The sequence below is a fragment of the Etheostoma cragini genome, chromosome 5 (genome assembly GCF_013103735.1).
Source record: "Etheostoma cragini isolate CJK2018 chromosome 5, CSU_Ecrag_1.0, whole genome shotgun sequence".
In the NCBI taxonomy this organism is placed as follows: Eukaryota; Metazoa; Chordata; class Actinopteri; order Perciformes; family Percidae; genus Etheostoma; species Etheostoma cragini.
In genome coordinates, this window is record NC_048411.1 from 11,086,501 (window position 1) to 11,102,050 (window position 15,550).

General features: G+C 40.2%; 1 protein-coding gene across 2 annotated transcripts in view; it reads right to left on the reverse strand.

The window, feature by feature from the left end:
- LOC117944715 (netrin receptor UNC5C-like) overlaps positions 1–15,550 on the reverse strand; it is a 177,403-nt gene that overhangs the window by 10,897 nt on the left and 150,956 nt on the right. For both annotated transcript variants that reach the window (XM_034871786.1, XM_034871788.1), the window contains 5 exons: positions 13,538–13,729; positions 7,869–8,086; positions 5,623–5,758; positions 4,459–4,546; positions 862–1,030 (listed from right to left, as the gene is read on the reverse strand). In XM_034871786.1, coding sequence (XP_034727677.1) covers positions 862–1,030; positions 4,459–4,546; positions 5,623–5,758; positions 7,869–8,086; positions 13,538–13,729 — 803 coding nt within the window. The remainder of the gene's footprint in view (positions 1–861; positions 1,031–4,458; positions 4,547–5,622; positions 5,759–7,868; positions 8,087–13,537; positions 13,730–15,550) is intronic.

Genomic DNA, 15,550 nt, shown 5'->3' on the forward strand with positions numbered 1-15,550 from the left:
ACACACACACACACACACACACACACACACACACCTCCCGTGGGTCTCTCTCTTGCACACACACACACACACACACACAATCTTATGCATGGCTAATTGTGTAGAGACATTGTGTTGAGCTGTGATAAGCAACAGAAGACAGCATACGGGGGCCTTGTAGACACAGTGATGCTGCAAGACAGCCTTATCACCCACACCCACACACAAGGATACACACGCACACACAGAACCAGATTGCTGAGGTAGAGACTTCATGCTGAGAGAAACAGGAGGAGGGAGAGAGAAGGGCAGGAAAAAAAGGAGGAATAGAAACATAAGAAGAAAGATGAGAGAAGAGGAGTATGGCAGGAGCATAACAAATTGCTTCTGATAGGAGTCTTCAACCCCCTGCTTGTCTACTAGCCTGTAGGCACTTTGTGTTTACTGAATTTTCACTTCTTTCCTTTCTTTTTCTCTCCCTCATTCACTGTGTGTGTATGTGTAATGCAGGCTATTCTTCTGGAAGAAGACGATAATGTGTGTATATATGCTGTGTGAGTCATACTGTGTACTGTGTGACGATGTATAAATGATTTGTCTGTGACTCTTTGCAGGTATGTGTTTATTTTGTGTAAATACATTATACATCCATATTATATGGATGCATATGTGCATTGTATATACAGATCTTTATGTTTGGAATAATTAGCTGCTGTATGCGTACATGTTATTAATTAAAAGAGATATATCTAGATGCACAATTTGTTGGCAACAAGGTGACAGCTGTTCACGCCGGAGCTAAAACTGTGGAATTCAAAAGTTGCACACTATAGCTCACTAAACAGAGCAACAAACACAAAAGACACAGTGTTGAACACTCACCTCCCACTCTCCCATGGCCAGCTGGCTCTTCAGCTGCATGAGCCAGTCTTCCTGAACGTTGTCAGCACAGTGGTGGATGGTGAGGATCACTGGTCTGGTCAGCAGGGCTCCTGAAGGTCCACAGCTCACCACTGGACTCAACACTGTCTGGATGTCCTCAACCGGGGGTCTGGAAAGGACAGATGACACCCAGATGAGATGATTCTTTAGAAAAGAGTGACAGAAGGGATGAACTGCTGGCTACCAGTTAAGTGTGAACATCAACTGCAGAAAGCTGTATTGATTTTACTCCTGGTCTGTTTTTATTTTTTATGATGTTTTTATATGAAAAAGCCCAGATGGCATAACAAAGGAGGAAGGTGGACAGTTAGGTTAGAGTAAGAGAGACTAACTTTGAGTAGGTGAGAATATTGGAGAATAGATCAGATCAGAGCAGACTAGCACAAACATTCAATGTCAGGATGATTTGTGTAGTCAGCAGGTCTTCAGTTGGACCTCAGCTGGAGTCAGTAGTTCACAGCTCACAGGCTACAAATAAATGAGTACAGGTGCTTTTGCCAGTAGATTCAAACACTTGCTAACAAATGTATGTTACAGTACAGCACAGCAACAGAAAACTGTTTCTGCACAGCAACAGAATACAGAACTCTATTATTATCTATTAAGGTATGTATTTTTCCATTAGTAAATTGAAAGATGAACCCACATTCTTAAAGGAACACGCCGACTTATTGGGACTTTAGCTTCTTCACCTTATGCCCCAGAGTTAGATAAGTCCATACATTCCATATCGTCTCCGTGTGTGTAGTAAATCTTGTCTGACTCTGTCTGACGCACACATTGCTTTGTCTTCGTAGAATATAGCTCCCAGTTAGTATGCGGTTTGAAAATGGCTGTCTCATGTGACCTTGTTATTTGTACACCTTGTGACCATACAAATCACAACATGTAAATAGGAACATGTTGGACTTATTTTGTCACTTATTGGGAGCAGGAGGCTAGTTGGAGCTGGTTAACTCCAGCATCTGTGGTAAGCTAGGCTAGGGGTGGGTGAGTCAGACAGAGTTACAACACGCACAGAGATGAGAAGGGTATGTATGAACTTATCTAACTCTGGGAGATAAAGTGAATAAGCTTAAGTCCCAATTCGTCAGTGTGTTCCTTTAAAGGGAAACTAATATATAGCATTTTTAAGATAATGCTTGTATTTTGTGCTAAACTAAAACATGTTTACATGCTTTAATGTTAAAAAACACACTCTTTTTCTTACACTGCCCATGGCTGCTGCACCTGTATTCGGTATTTATGCCTGTCTCTTTAAGCTCCCAACATCGCCCAGTCTGCTCTGATTGGCCAGAGTGTTTTCTGGAATCTGTGCTTTGCTTCCGCTGTTGTTTCACAAGTTGAAGCTGGAGCTACCGCAACGGAGTATTTAAAGCAGGACTTTCTACATTCAAAAGCACGCAGATAAAAGCTTCTAAACAGACAAAATAATATATATATATATATCTATATATATATAGATCTATAAGAGAAAAGCATAATATGTCCATTTAAACAATTAAATATGAACATACTGTATCTGTGAAAAATATCTGTTCTCCTGTGCAATCCATTATCCAGTCATTTTATTCCCTCATGTTGCTGGAGATATTTATTGACTGGGAAAGAAGCCCGTACGGACAGGAGATGGATCTTAATTTTAACATTGATATTTTTTTCAGCCAAGCTTGTGTCAGGGAGGAACTAATCCTTAGCAGTATTATCGATTCAGCAGTTGGAGCTCATTATTGACTCATGATGGGTTCACAGCAGTAGAAAAAGGCCACAGATAAAAACAGCACGACTCAAACTGTAACAGCAAACGTTGACTTACCTATTGCAGGGGTTGGGGGTCACCATTAATTCATTACAGATTATTATTGATTTGTAAAGTTACGTATCTTTTGTCAAACAAATAGAAAATAGTGTGTTGTGCGGGAAAACAGACACCTGAGTGTTCGATCTTAATGACCTAAACCACATGATTCTGGCTTGCCAAGTGTTGCCGAGGCAAGTCAATGTAGCTATGTGATTTATGCTAGCCAGCTATTGACTGAGAGGAAAACAGAGGACAGAGAACAGGTTTGACTCTTTGAAATACTGTAGCACACTGCAGGGGGCCTAATTCTTATTGGCTGCTATTGATCAGTGAGAAGGTAAAATGGAGGCATGGGATAGAATACATGAACCAAACTTTAACAAGTGTCCTTAAACTCAGGTCTTGTCAAGGCCTTAAAGAGTTGGTTCACATAAATTATTAAAGAACATATTTCCTCAATTACCCCTTGTGGTATTTAGCCAAGCAGATAATACTACTGGTTTTACTTACCCAGTTTTTGAAATTGCGGTTTCAGAACATTTTGCTGAATCACCCCTAATACAGTGAAGGTGAATGCAATTTAGTTTGTAGTGCTAACAGCATTAAATAACTATATTCAAAACAATGAAAAGCAATGTCCTTTCAGAAACAGTGTCCTTGTTACATTGCACAAACTCTTCAGAAAATTGGTATGATTGGAACTATCATCCAAGGTAAATGGGACACCACTTTTTAAAAAAGAGATGCTGCTTTTGATTTTTTTTCTTTAAAAAGCTACATTAGGATACATATTGATTCAGTCTAATGAAATAGTCTTTTTCTCTATTATGTTTAAACAATCTAAAACATATATATATTTTTAATTTACCTTTCTAATGCAAGCACATGTAGGCACATGTGTGAAGCCAGGTTTTTAGAGTTTTGCTATACTGTAGGCCTTTTATGAGCCAGGTCACTTTCAAACAGGGTGCTGATACACAACATCTTAAATATAGACATGCTCTCCCTCGTCTCTCATGTCCCACAGAGAGATTACCTCACTCATGCACAGGGTTTGTGAGTAAAGGATTATAATACATGTAACAGGATTACAGTAATCCCCAAAATAACCACTAATCTGTTAGTTACTGTGGAAACAGCAATCTCTTTGCATATGATGTCAAAAGCTTGGTGTTTGTTTTTTGGATCTATAACATGGCATGAAGTGAGAAACTGCACTGCAGTAAACATTAGTTCCACACATTTTAAACGTGAGCGTGAGCTCTACATTTGGGTAAAAACACTGATTCGAAAACTGAGAAAACATTCATTAACTATGTAAATTATGTGGAATACTATCCAGATTATAATGTTAAGTAGGGGATAATAAAAGTGTAAATAAAACCCTTATAATCTTCTTAACTTTAATTCTGGCACTAATATAGGAAATCTGTGGTTTTAACTGACCTGTACTGAATGAATCACCATAGTACAAGTGCACTAAGTAAAATAAGAATGATTCCTTCCACTGCTGTGTATCTTAAGCCCATGTCACACTGTGAAAGTCTCTCCAAGCACGCATACAAACTGAGGTCTGAGAAGTTGGCGCCCAGGAGAGATGCGTAAAATTGTAGACAAAGAAAAGAAAAGAAACACAACGAACATAGAGGGACATGCATGGCTGAAGAAAAATGGGGACAACAGGGAACATCACAGAGAAACAGAGACAAAAAGCAAGGGAAAGAAACAAAACCTACCTCAAACTGTCCTTCCTGTGCACTGTCACATACATCTCGTACACCCTACCCTGAGGAACAGCACCCGCTGGAACCAACAAACTCACACCTGCAGGAGAAGTAGGATGGATGGAGTCAGAAATAATGAGTTTCATCACTGGATTTATTAATTTAATCATGCACTGAATTATTGAATGTGCAACCCATTATCACTTCATCATTAGGATTAATTATTGAGTAATCATTTTTAAAAGGCAACCATTGTAAAACTTTCTCTTAATATATCATCAAGTGAATTGTGCTGCAATGTTTTACAGCCTCTGAAAGCTGCTTCCTATCAGCAGGATGTATTATTCATTATTTCTTTCTGCCCATTGCTTTTAAATCCTAAAATAAGTCTACTCAAAGTTTTCTTTTTTAAAACTAGGTAGATGGAGAACTTCCCAAGGCTGTTTTTGTATTATGTTGACTGTGCTGTAATATTGTACAATAACTGGACTTTATATGGTCGGCTTTTGGTAAAGGAAATACACTACCGGTCAAAAGTTTGGGGTCACTTATACATTTTTATTTCACTCCATTTTAGACAGAATACCTGCTGATCTGAGTGGGTGGCTTATCTTTAATGCAATATCTACACTGCCTATTATCAGCAGCCATTCATCCAATGTTCCAAAGGCACATTGTGTTTACTAATTTGATATCATTTTGAAGCACTAACTAGAAAAACATTGGTGAACACTTTTTCAATTATGTAAGCACATAATTTAATCTGAAAACTGCTGCCCTAGTTAAAAAAGCAATGCAACTGATCCCAGCAGGTTTTCTGTCTATAATGGACTGCAATGGAAATTTCTAAGTGACTAAGGGAACTTTTGACCGGTAGTATATATTTGATCTTGTTCATATCTCATTCATTTTAATCAGTACAGCATTTTGATGACATTGTTACTATTTGTACCAGTTAATATAATGTAATGTATTATTATTTCTTCATGTTATCATCAAAAATCAAATGTGTGCACTATTGCACCTTTCCATTGGCCTTGAATACAATCTAAAATTCCCCTTGCATTCAGTCTGTACCCACAGTAAGAACAAATCCCTGCAGTCACTGCAAATCCCTGATCACTAGACAGTAACCAGATGTTATGATTAGTATGAGTGTGTGTGTAGACAGTTTACCAGAGTTGGGTACGATGAGGTGTCCTCCCTGGTTGTTAAAGGATCCGTGAGCGGTACATGAAGGGTCTCGTGTTCGAGCCAAGCTCTGGTTGCGAAGGTTCATGGTGTCGCTGTTATCCAACAGAGACTGAGTTACCTAGAAATTGAAAGACAACAGAGTGATAATACCAAGACTGACAGGGCATAACATAGCACATGCTGTACGAGACAGTATTGGGTATAAAGCTGTTCAGCAGAGACAGGATAAACTGGAAGTCTGAAGGTATTACATGGTAACTTGGCTCCACAATATAGTTATCAAGCAGCAGAGGCTTTTACCTTAGAAATCCCACTTTCTGCACAATAATGCTATTGAACTTCTATGTTCTATTTCTTATAGGCTTTATCCTCTAAGAGCTGACGCTTTTGGGTTCATCCGTTAGTGCATGTGCAGTTGTGAAGGTTTTCTTTTTCCGTCCTTGCATCCAGCACGGGCTCCAACTACATCCACCAATGCTGTATATAATATGAGCAGACCCGTTGTTCGTTTCGCTATTTTTCATCAAGCTAGCAGTGTGATGACCTCTACTTCCAGTGGTGTTTACCTCTGTACCAGCTGCCGGACCGGCCTACATCCTGCCATCGGATCTCCACCCCCGCGGCGAGTCCTGGCACTCACCCCCGATGCCTCCTGTCAGCTGGACCAAGTCATTACTATGGCAGGCCTTTTTATCAGATTAACAAACTACCTGATACAATCTCCTGTCAGTGCATTGAGGGAATAGTTAGTCTATGTTCTGCTTGTGGGTCCTGTTGCACGTGGCATTAACTACATCAAGTTCACCCAAATCCAACAATGGCAACCCTTAGAGGGTGAAGCCTATACAAAATAGAACGATAGTTACGAATTGTAACTCCAGATTCTATGAGTATAGGCTCTAAGATCCGGGCCACCAGCCCCACTAACATCGGCCAAAGAAAAATGCTTAACAACAGGTTTGCTCATATTATATACAGCATTGGCGGACACGCATTGGCGGCCTGTGCTGGACGCAAGAATGGAAAAAGAAAATCTTTGCATGAAGGGATGAACCCAACAGCACCAGCTCTTAAAGGGCTAGCAGACTCTGATGGATGGAATCCTTGAGATTGTAATATAAAGTTTTAGTCTGGAGAATGTTGTCAATGTTTTGTTACAGTAGATTTATTGGGCTCAGTTAGATCTATAATGTGGGCAGGCAAGATTATAGTTATACAGTGTGTACCTTTATTGATTAAGCAAGAATATGTACTCCACTGAAAAACAGAAGTTCATACAGGTTCAGTGAAGTTTTGCTGTGCAAGGCCAATCTCTGGATGTATAGGTCGTAGTTTTATTTTTGCCAGGCTGATTACAGTAGGCCAAGCATTAGAAGAGGAATCTGTTAACGCTCACTCTCCCACTAAACGTTTACTGCATTTTCATGCACAGATGGTTTCATTTTCTTCCTCATGTTTTCTTGATAACCATTAAGTAAAATGCTACAGGGACGATCTGCATTTGCCTGAAAGGGCTGCCATTGGGTTGAGATGGCAGGCTGTGAGAAGAGCGCAGATTTATAATAGACAGACCTATGAAACCACCTTGTAAAATATGACCTGCTTTGCATTTCCCTTTCAAAACGTCCACTGTGAGATGTAAAATAAGGACTTAACATTCAGTACTTTGCTTCACTACATCACACAAAGCTGACAAGATCTTGCTTCAACGTGTTAAAGACAGATCAAATGAAATTTGAAATTTGATCAAATGAAAGCAAAAAAAAAAAAGGAAGTTCAGTCAGGAGGTCCAAAAGTCCACAACTAAAAGCACACCTAATAACAGAGAACGTTATCAAAAACATTCCACTGGCATGTAGAGCTTAAAGACAGTGAGTTCAGCTGTCGTTCTGCCTCAAGACAGTTGCAATGATGAAAGGAAGCCGTTTCATCTCTATTTGTGACAACTGACTCTGGTATGCATGCCATGTAGTTGACAGAGTAGAGGGAGGAAACTGGGGCACTGAGCTGCATGTATACTAATGGTGTTTGTTTTTGTATTTATGTGACTGGGAATAAATAGCTGTTGTGTTGCAGTACTTCTCAGTTTGCTTCTGCAGTGTAACATTACTTCAGGAGGACATCGTTCTGAATCCTACTGCGCTTATACAGAACATGTTACAGTAAAAATCATGAAAAGTGGATGAAAGCTACTGACATTAGATTGAGGGTTATATTCATTATAATACCTTAGGAGACAGTTTGGATGCAAAGTCTCCTCCGAGGTCGTCCTGCGGTGTGACCAGACCAGAAGAGTTGTAGACTTTGATTTTCAAGTTGGGAAGAGGATCCAGCAGAGGGGAGTTGGTCATCGGGATTTTATCTGATACATCGTGGAGGGCATACACTGGACCTCGATACATGGCAGCTGCATTAGTCAAATCAGGAGGAACTGTCAGCAGATCAGCTAGAGGGATACGGTGGAAGGGAGAGAGAGAGAGAGGAAAATAGAAGAAAAGATTAATAAGAGAAACCATAACATGAATAGTCAGAGAAATGGTGTCTGAGACAGAGAGGGAAATAAATGATAATGCTAAATACTTTATAACCTCAACAGTATAGACTGCAACACATGGCTGTAATGTGGGACAGATGTGGACAACATGTAGATCAGTGAGCAGGAATAAGGGGAGTAAGACGAGAGCAGAAGAGGCTGCTGATAAGGTATCAGTGTCTGCTATGATACATTGCAGTACACAGGGGCAAGACCTGGATCAAGGACTAGTCATGGCAGCTGCACACAGAGATAGAGAGAGAAAAAGACAGGGGGGGGCATCCCTAAAAAAATGCTTTGAGAGAGAGAGAGTTATGGAGAGTGGATTTTGAGGAAGATGCTCAGACTTTAAAAAAAAAAAGAAAGATAAATGAGTTAATCGATCATCTTTAAATCTGTACATTATCAAAACAAACCCACTGATTTCAAAATCGACCTTTTAAACTGTATAATAAAAGGAACAGCATTGCCTCATGACAAATATAAAGCTCTTCCAAATGCTGCCGACTGACTTCACACACACAATCACACAATTGTCACACTTTAATCACATCACTGTCTATTTTGCTCACAATTTCATGATTCAAATCTGACGCACAAAACCTGCTGTGCACATTTGTGACAAAATGATCAGTTAATTACCACTCATTCTGTTATGCAGACTGTGTTCTAAAAAGCAGTTTTTATATCCACATTCATATATCAAAGAGTACAACATTATGTAAATGTATGCACACATACGGTCATAAATAACACATTTTAGTGTAAAACACAGGCACTATAAAACAGGTTTTCTGATTACCAACCTATGCATACACTATACTGTACACACACGCGCGCCACATACAGTTTTATGGGAACAACATGAAGCCTGTGGGGATGGATAGGTGGATATGACTTTATGAGACTCCCCTCTGTGATTAATATTGAAAAGTGACTGTAAGCAAGGGGGCAACTGCAGGAGCATGGTGATTGCTAATCAGTACAGTATGCTAATGTATGTGCATGCCTGAGAGCACGGTTCCCCAAACGGTACGTGTTTTTCCATAACGTGTTTTCATGAATTGTTTTTTATGAATTGCAAGCATTGAATCGTCACCAACACGGTCATGCAGCACATCATTAGAAAGCTTAAAGTCTTGTGATTCCATCAAGCCCCCGCACAAAGGATAAGGTGACTTACAGCGGTTATAATCATGTTATGAAGTTAAGAAACACGGCACCGTTTCTGTCTAAATCAAGCGTGCATCCCTACCTTTGTCCTCGTGTCTTTATCCACAGCGGTGAAAGATATTCATAAACGTTGATTTCCTAAATCGCAAACACTCTAAGGAATTAGAATATCCAAGCCTTGTAATCCATAATTATCTGGTCCCCTCACAATCTTGTAGTTTCTGGCCAAGTTTCGACGTTCAGAAATCTAGAGTGCATCATTTCTCGGTTTCTATAGCTTGTCACTTTTTCCCTGTGCGGGCTAAAACGAAGGTCGACACACCATTACAATCTGTGGCTTCTGCGGATTGCAATGAACCTTGTTCCCAGCCAATAGCATCAGCCTATCAAGAGATACCCTCAAGCTAAGCCAATGATATCGCACAGTCGCCATTGGGCCCACCTGGGAAAGATTGACAGTGGAGCCCACGAATTAGAAGATAAGGTCATAAAACTGTCATCCCTGTGTAGCCAATAAAAAGACGAGTTGATTGATATCCAACATGGCCGACAAAAACTATTCCTGTGATCTTTTACAGCTGTCTGAAGGCAAAAATATGGCCTTCTGATGGCATTTCAACATTTCATGAAATTATGATTACTTATTTCTATAAATCTATGTATGTACTTCTTTCAGACATATCTGTGAGTGATGTGGATGTGTTTTTGTATTTCAGAAGTTTTGTATTTAGCACTTTTTTGGCTTTTTTAGAAATAAGAAATAAGACAAACGCACAGACATATCTGTAGAAATACATTCATATAAAATCCATTTTATAAGTCATTTTTTTCTGGATTTTTTCTGTTCTAAGTTGAGACATGTGGCTAGAGTACTGTTTTAGTATGTAGCCCATCTAATATGCTTACAGTAGTGCTTTTTATAAATTTTTCAGATGATTTACTTGGACGGAAATAGAAATTCTGTGTGCTAAAATGCAACTACTGCCGTCTTCTTTTAGCATTAACTCCATTCTTTTGACTACCAACCTTGCTAACTCAAATACAGTTTTCATTGAGTTCTTTTTCTTTTTCAGGAAGGTCTCAATACCACATGCATTTTGTAATCAAATAGCTAAAAGCCTTTCTCAGTGAAATTATTAGTAACGCTTTACTAACAATGACTTGACTTCAATTTGTCCCGTCTGCCAGAATGTAAGCGTCACTTCCTTCAAGGTAATTGGAAAGATGATGCAGCAAACATCAGTTAATCATCCTTGAAGATTTACTTTACCTATGGATCAAGTGAATATGGTCAGCGACTCCATAAGACCCCATAAGTTCAGTCACTCTTTCAGCTATCTTGCCACAATCCTTTTTAGTATAACACAATTTACTCTAATAATAGGAGACAAAAACCGAAAACACCAAAGAGCATTTCTACAGAAAGAGCTGTCTCCCATCAGGAAATCCCCAAAAATTTTCAAGATTTAATTGGTCTTGGGATCACAGGAAGGCCTGTTACATCCTCCAGATTTGTTCACACCAGGGTCTATTGGACCAGAAATAGACCCTGTGTGATCCCAAGACTAATTGGTCTTGGGATCACAGGAAGGCCTGTTACATCCTCCAGATTTGTTCACACCAGGGTCTATCTATGCCCAGAAAAATTGTTTTTCTGGGCATAGAGCTTGAAATCCTCACTACCTCCACTAGCCCATCTATTTTAATTTAAAAATCCCTGATTATCACCCCTCCACCAGCACGTGTGTACACACACACACACACACACACACACACGCACACGCACACACACACACATACACACACATGCATCTGTCACTTATCACTCTTTTCCTCTCTCTATCACCAGGCGTTTACCCTTAAAGCCAGCAGGCCTAATCATTCCTGCTGAAATTTAATTAACTAACGGAAAGCTAGAGAGAGAGAGAGAGACAGATAGATAGATAGATAGATAGATAGATAGATAGATAGATAGATAGATAGATAGATAGATAGATAGAGAACTGCAGTGACATCATTCTTCATTAAAAGTAATTGTAGATGGTCCCTTGACGCAGAGTGACAAGCATGATAATAAATAGTTGTCACCCAGTCATTAATGTGAAGACTCGCCCTTGTACACATACGGACACGCACGTACTCTGTGTTTACCAATTTGTGTTGTATCCTATCTGACCTCACTTTTCCTGTTTTAACTATATACCATGATCTGAATTGTAATCATCCACCCACAACCGACCACATAAACACATATAGAAAACTATTTAAATATCACGTTTAAGGTTCTTAGATGGCACAGATGTGTTAAATGTCACTCAACTTGATTAACATAAAATCAGTTGTTGAAGACATAACCCCTTTCTAAAATACCATTTCCTTTAGACCAAATAAATACTCTATAAAGTATGATGAGCGCCAGCATGAGCACTTGTTTCGTCATTAACTATCTTAAGCCATCTATATTTACACAATTCAAATGTATGGGCATGCCTGTTTGCATATGTACCTAATACCTACAGGGATGCATTTCTGAGCATGTTTGCGTGGGTTATTGACTTTTTTAGATATTTTAAGCCAAATGAGTTTTGTCATCTATTTGACGAATACAGCTTTTTTTTGTAGGAAAAGTCAGAAGTTCATGGCATCTGTGGACTGATACCTGATTCATCCCTACTCCCCGTCCAATCTTGCCATTTCCAGTAAGCTAACGAATGCATGCACACGGGTGTACAAGTATGTGTTGCTGAATGCTTCTTGTTGTCTTATCCATTTCCCAAAGAAGGAGACCAAGAAATGGCAACACAGACAGAGGAGAGTGAAGGATGGCTCCACTTTAACAGGAAGAAAAACAGGGAGGATGTTTGTTGCGGTAGGAGTCACTGTAATGGGAGAGAGACGGAGACACAGTGAGGGAAAGACAGAGACACAGAGACAAAGACAGGAGGAGGATGATAAACAGGAAATGTGATTGTGTGCAGATGGGAAGGGAGAGAACGACACACTGAGACAGAGAAGACAATTGACAGAAGGAGACTCCTTGATGGAAGAGAGTGGTGTCTGGTAGAGACAGAGATTAATTCAAAGCAGCAAAGATTGACAACCGGAGGCCGGGAGAGAAACAAAACGACACTAACATGGAAGCCTCAAAGAAGACAGAGCAAGTACAGCTATTTCCATAGAGTCCATAGGTAGAGTATTCACTTATCAATCTATGTATCTACATCTCTGTCTGTTAGGGCTGTAATCATTTGAAAAAAAAAATAAATGCTACCACATGTTTAAATCATTACTAGTATTATTCCTTTTGGTGCCTTATTCCTCTTTTGTCAGGTAAATTTAGCTAACTGTAAAGACGGCTAAAAGCGAAGGGGGGGGGGGGGGTTGTACGAATGGCCGATGTTCTGACTCGGGTGTCTGGGTCTGTTTCCTGACAGTTCAGAAAACTGCCGTTAGCGTCCTTAGCACCTGAGTTAAGTGCTGACCGGGGCTGTAATGATAGTGGATGGTTGCTAGCTGGCAAGGGGCTGTATGCCAATTGGGGAGGGGCCGCTCTTGGATCCCCCTTTATTTCTGAAAGTCCTATACATGGTAGTGAGCGTTCTTGCTTTCTAATCAGCTTTTGTTATATTGAAATAAGAGGCTGTTCTAGCTCACCGTACGGGTTGAGCACAGGCTGCACAGTTTGACCAGTAGGCAGTGGCTGGGCAACGGCCGCACACCAGGCCGCCGGATGGTGTTGCAAAGAACTTGCAATGTATAACTATTATCAGACCGGCCCTCACAGTGTCAAATAACTAGGCTCCTAGGGAAAAGTCCTGACTCTCCCGATTGCCCCTCCGCCTCTGTTGACTATTCAGACTGAAGCATAAGACATCCTGGATGACAAAACTCACGCCATACTCCAAGATAAAACAGAATTTTAAAAGTCATTACAATTACTGTACTTTATTTATTGTAATTTTTTTTTTTTTCAATACTTACATACGTACATTCTAAGATCTAGATAGTTTGGTTAAATTTTGAGAGATTCCATTGTTCCTTGGAAGCAAACAAAAGGTGATTAGGTGCAACAAGATTGAAAGCTTTGAAAAGAGAGGGCAGTAACACACTGATGTTATTTAAACCAAGTGTCAGGGCTTCTACAGGATATTCTAGTACTATTTGCCCCCTGGATCCAGTTTCATTTCTTACCTGATCTGGCTGTTTTGATATTGACAGACTGGAAGCCTCCGTTCAGTGCCGAGGTGTCGATGATGTCCGAGTCAAAGTCACGGTGTGTCTTGCGATAGACAAAAAGCGCCACGATGACGGAGATGACCAGGCACATAATCACTGCGATGACAATGCCCACGTAAAGCGCCACATCATCTGTACTTGGAGCAGCTAGAGGGAAGATAAATAGGAAGAGAGACACAATTATAAAAGATATTGTTATGCATGAAGCAAAAAAATCAGTTTAAGAGAAATTTGTTAATAAACAGATACAACAATGATAACTAGAACAGCAGGGCAGAGAATAAAGTAATATTCATAGGACAAGATAAAAATTTGTTGCAGGCTTCAAATTAACTCAAAGGACTCTGTCTTTTGTAATTTGGTCGTCAATTTCACTTTTACCTCAGGTGATTTATGCCCCCAGCGTCGCCTTCCAGGTAGTGCTGCCTGGAAGTCGACGTTGAGGGCTTAAAACACCATCAAGCAACTATCAGTCTCAAAAGGACAATCGCTAGAGGTTCCACTTCAAATGAAACTTTGAAATAGCCCCCTAGCTTGTGTAATATGCTCCTTTTTCTAGACAGAGGTAGAGAGAGACATAGACCCCTTTCATAAAAAAAGAATGGTAGCAACTCTTAAAACTTAATACGGCTGTTAATTATTTTACAAGGGTCCTAACATCCTTTTTCAATCCAGCTGAGACTTTAATGGTGTGTCAGTGAGAACAGCGGTGCAATTGTCATTCATGATACATCTTTGAAAGCAGACTAAGGACATTTTTAGTGATGGGAGACATGAATGGTAAAATATATGAATCAAGCTTTAGAATGAAGGCAAGAAGGAATGAGGAAAGGATAAAGAGATGACAAGTTAAGAGCATGGTGAAGAAATAGGAGGGGTAGCCAATAAGTGAAGAAGAATACAGAAATGAGGAGTGAATTGGAAGGGATGGGGAGCAGAATGAAGAGAATAAAAAAGCATATAAAAAGAGAATAAGGGCTCAGGGAAGAGGAAAGAAGTAGGGTACCATAACTGAGAGGAGAGGAGAGGAGAGGAGAGGAGAGGAGAGGAGAGGAGAGGAGAGGAGAGGAGAGGAGAGGAGAGGAGAGGAGAGGAGAGGGTGGAAATGCACTTGAACTTCAAAGCAGCAAAACAAACAATTCTTCATATTCAAAATGCGACCGTAAAACCTTTGAGTAGCCTCACACATAGAGCAATCCTTGTACAATCATATCCTCCGTAGCTAGAACTGTAGAAGGGGATTTGACTGCAGCTATTAAGAAGAAGACAGCCAAATATAGTAATTCTCCTTTTAATCTGCCCTTAGTTGAGAGGCAGATAACAGGCTTTCAGTTCCAAACAGCCTGAGTCATTTGCTGACGGATTTCAAGTTCAGAAAACATGAACTTGATTATGTATGAAAGAATCCTTTGATGCACATTTACGCTCACATATGCCTAAGCATGATGCACACATTTGCAGAAGAGAGGTCACTCCTTACGGTGTTAGATACTCATTTACCACTTGAGGGAGCTATGAACCACTTCTAGTGTCTCTGGGGAGCTGAGTGCATGAGGGCAAAGCATGTCTCTCATAATTAAGTCTTTGAATGTGATGAACCAGATGTCTTTGGGCACTATGTCCAAGACATAGAAATATGATAGTTTTTTTTTTTTTTTGGGTGGCAGTAGCTCAGTACGTGGGGAGTTGGGTTGGGAACCGGAGGGTCGCTGGTTCAATACCCATGTGGACCAAAGTATGGTGGTGGACTGGTAGCTGGAGAGGTGCTACTTCACCTCCTGCACTGCCCGGGTTTTCTTGAGCTAGGCACTGGACCCCCAACTGCTCGGGGCAACTTTCTATGAGCAGCCCCCCCCACACACACACACACACACAGACACTCTGACATCTCTCCATTAGTGCATGTGTGTGTAATTCAGGCCTGTGTGTAATAACAACAGGGTAAAAACATTTTTAATTTCCCCTTGC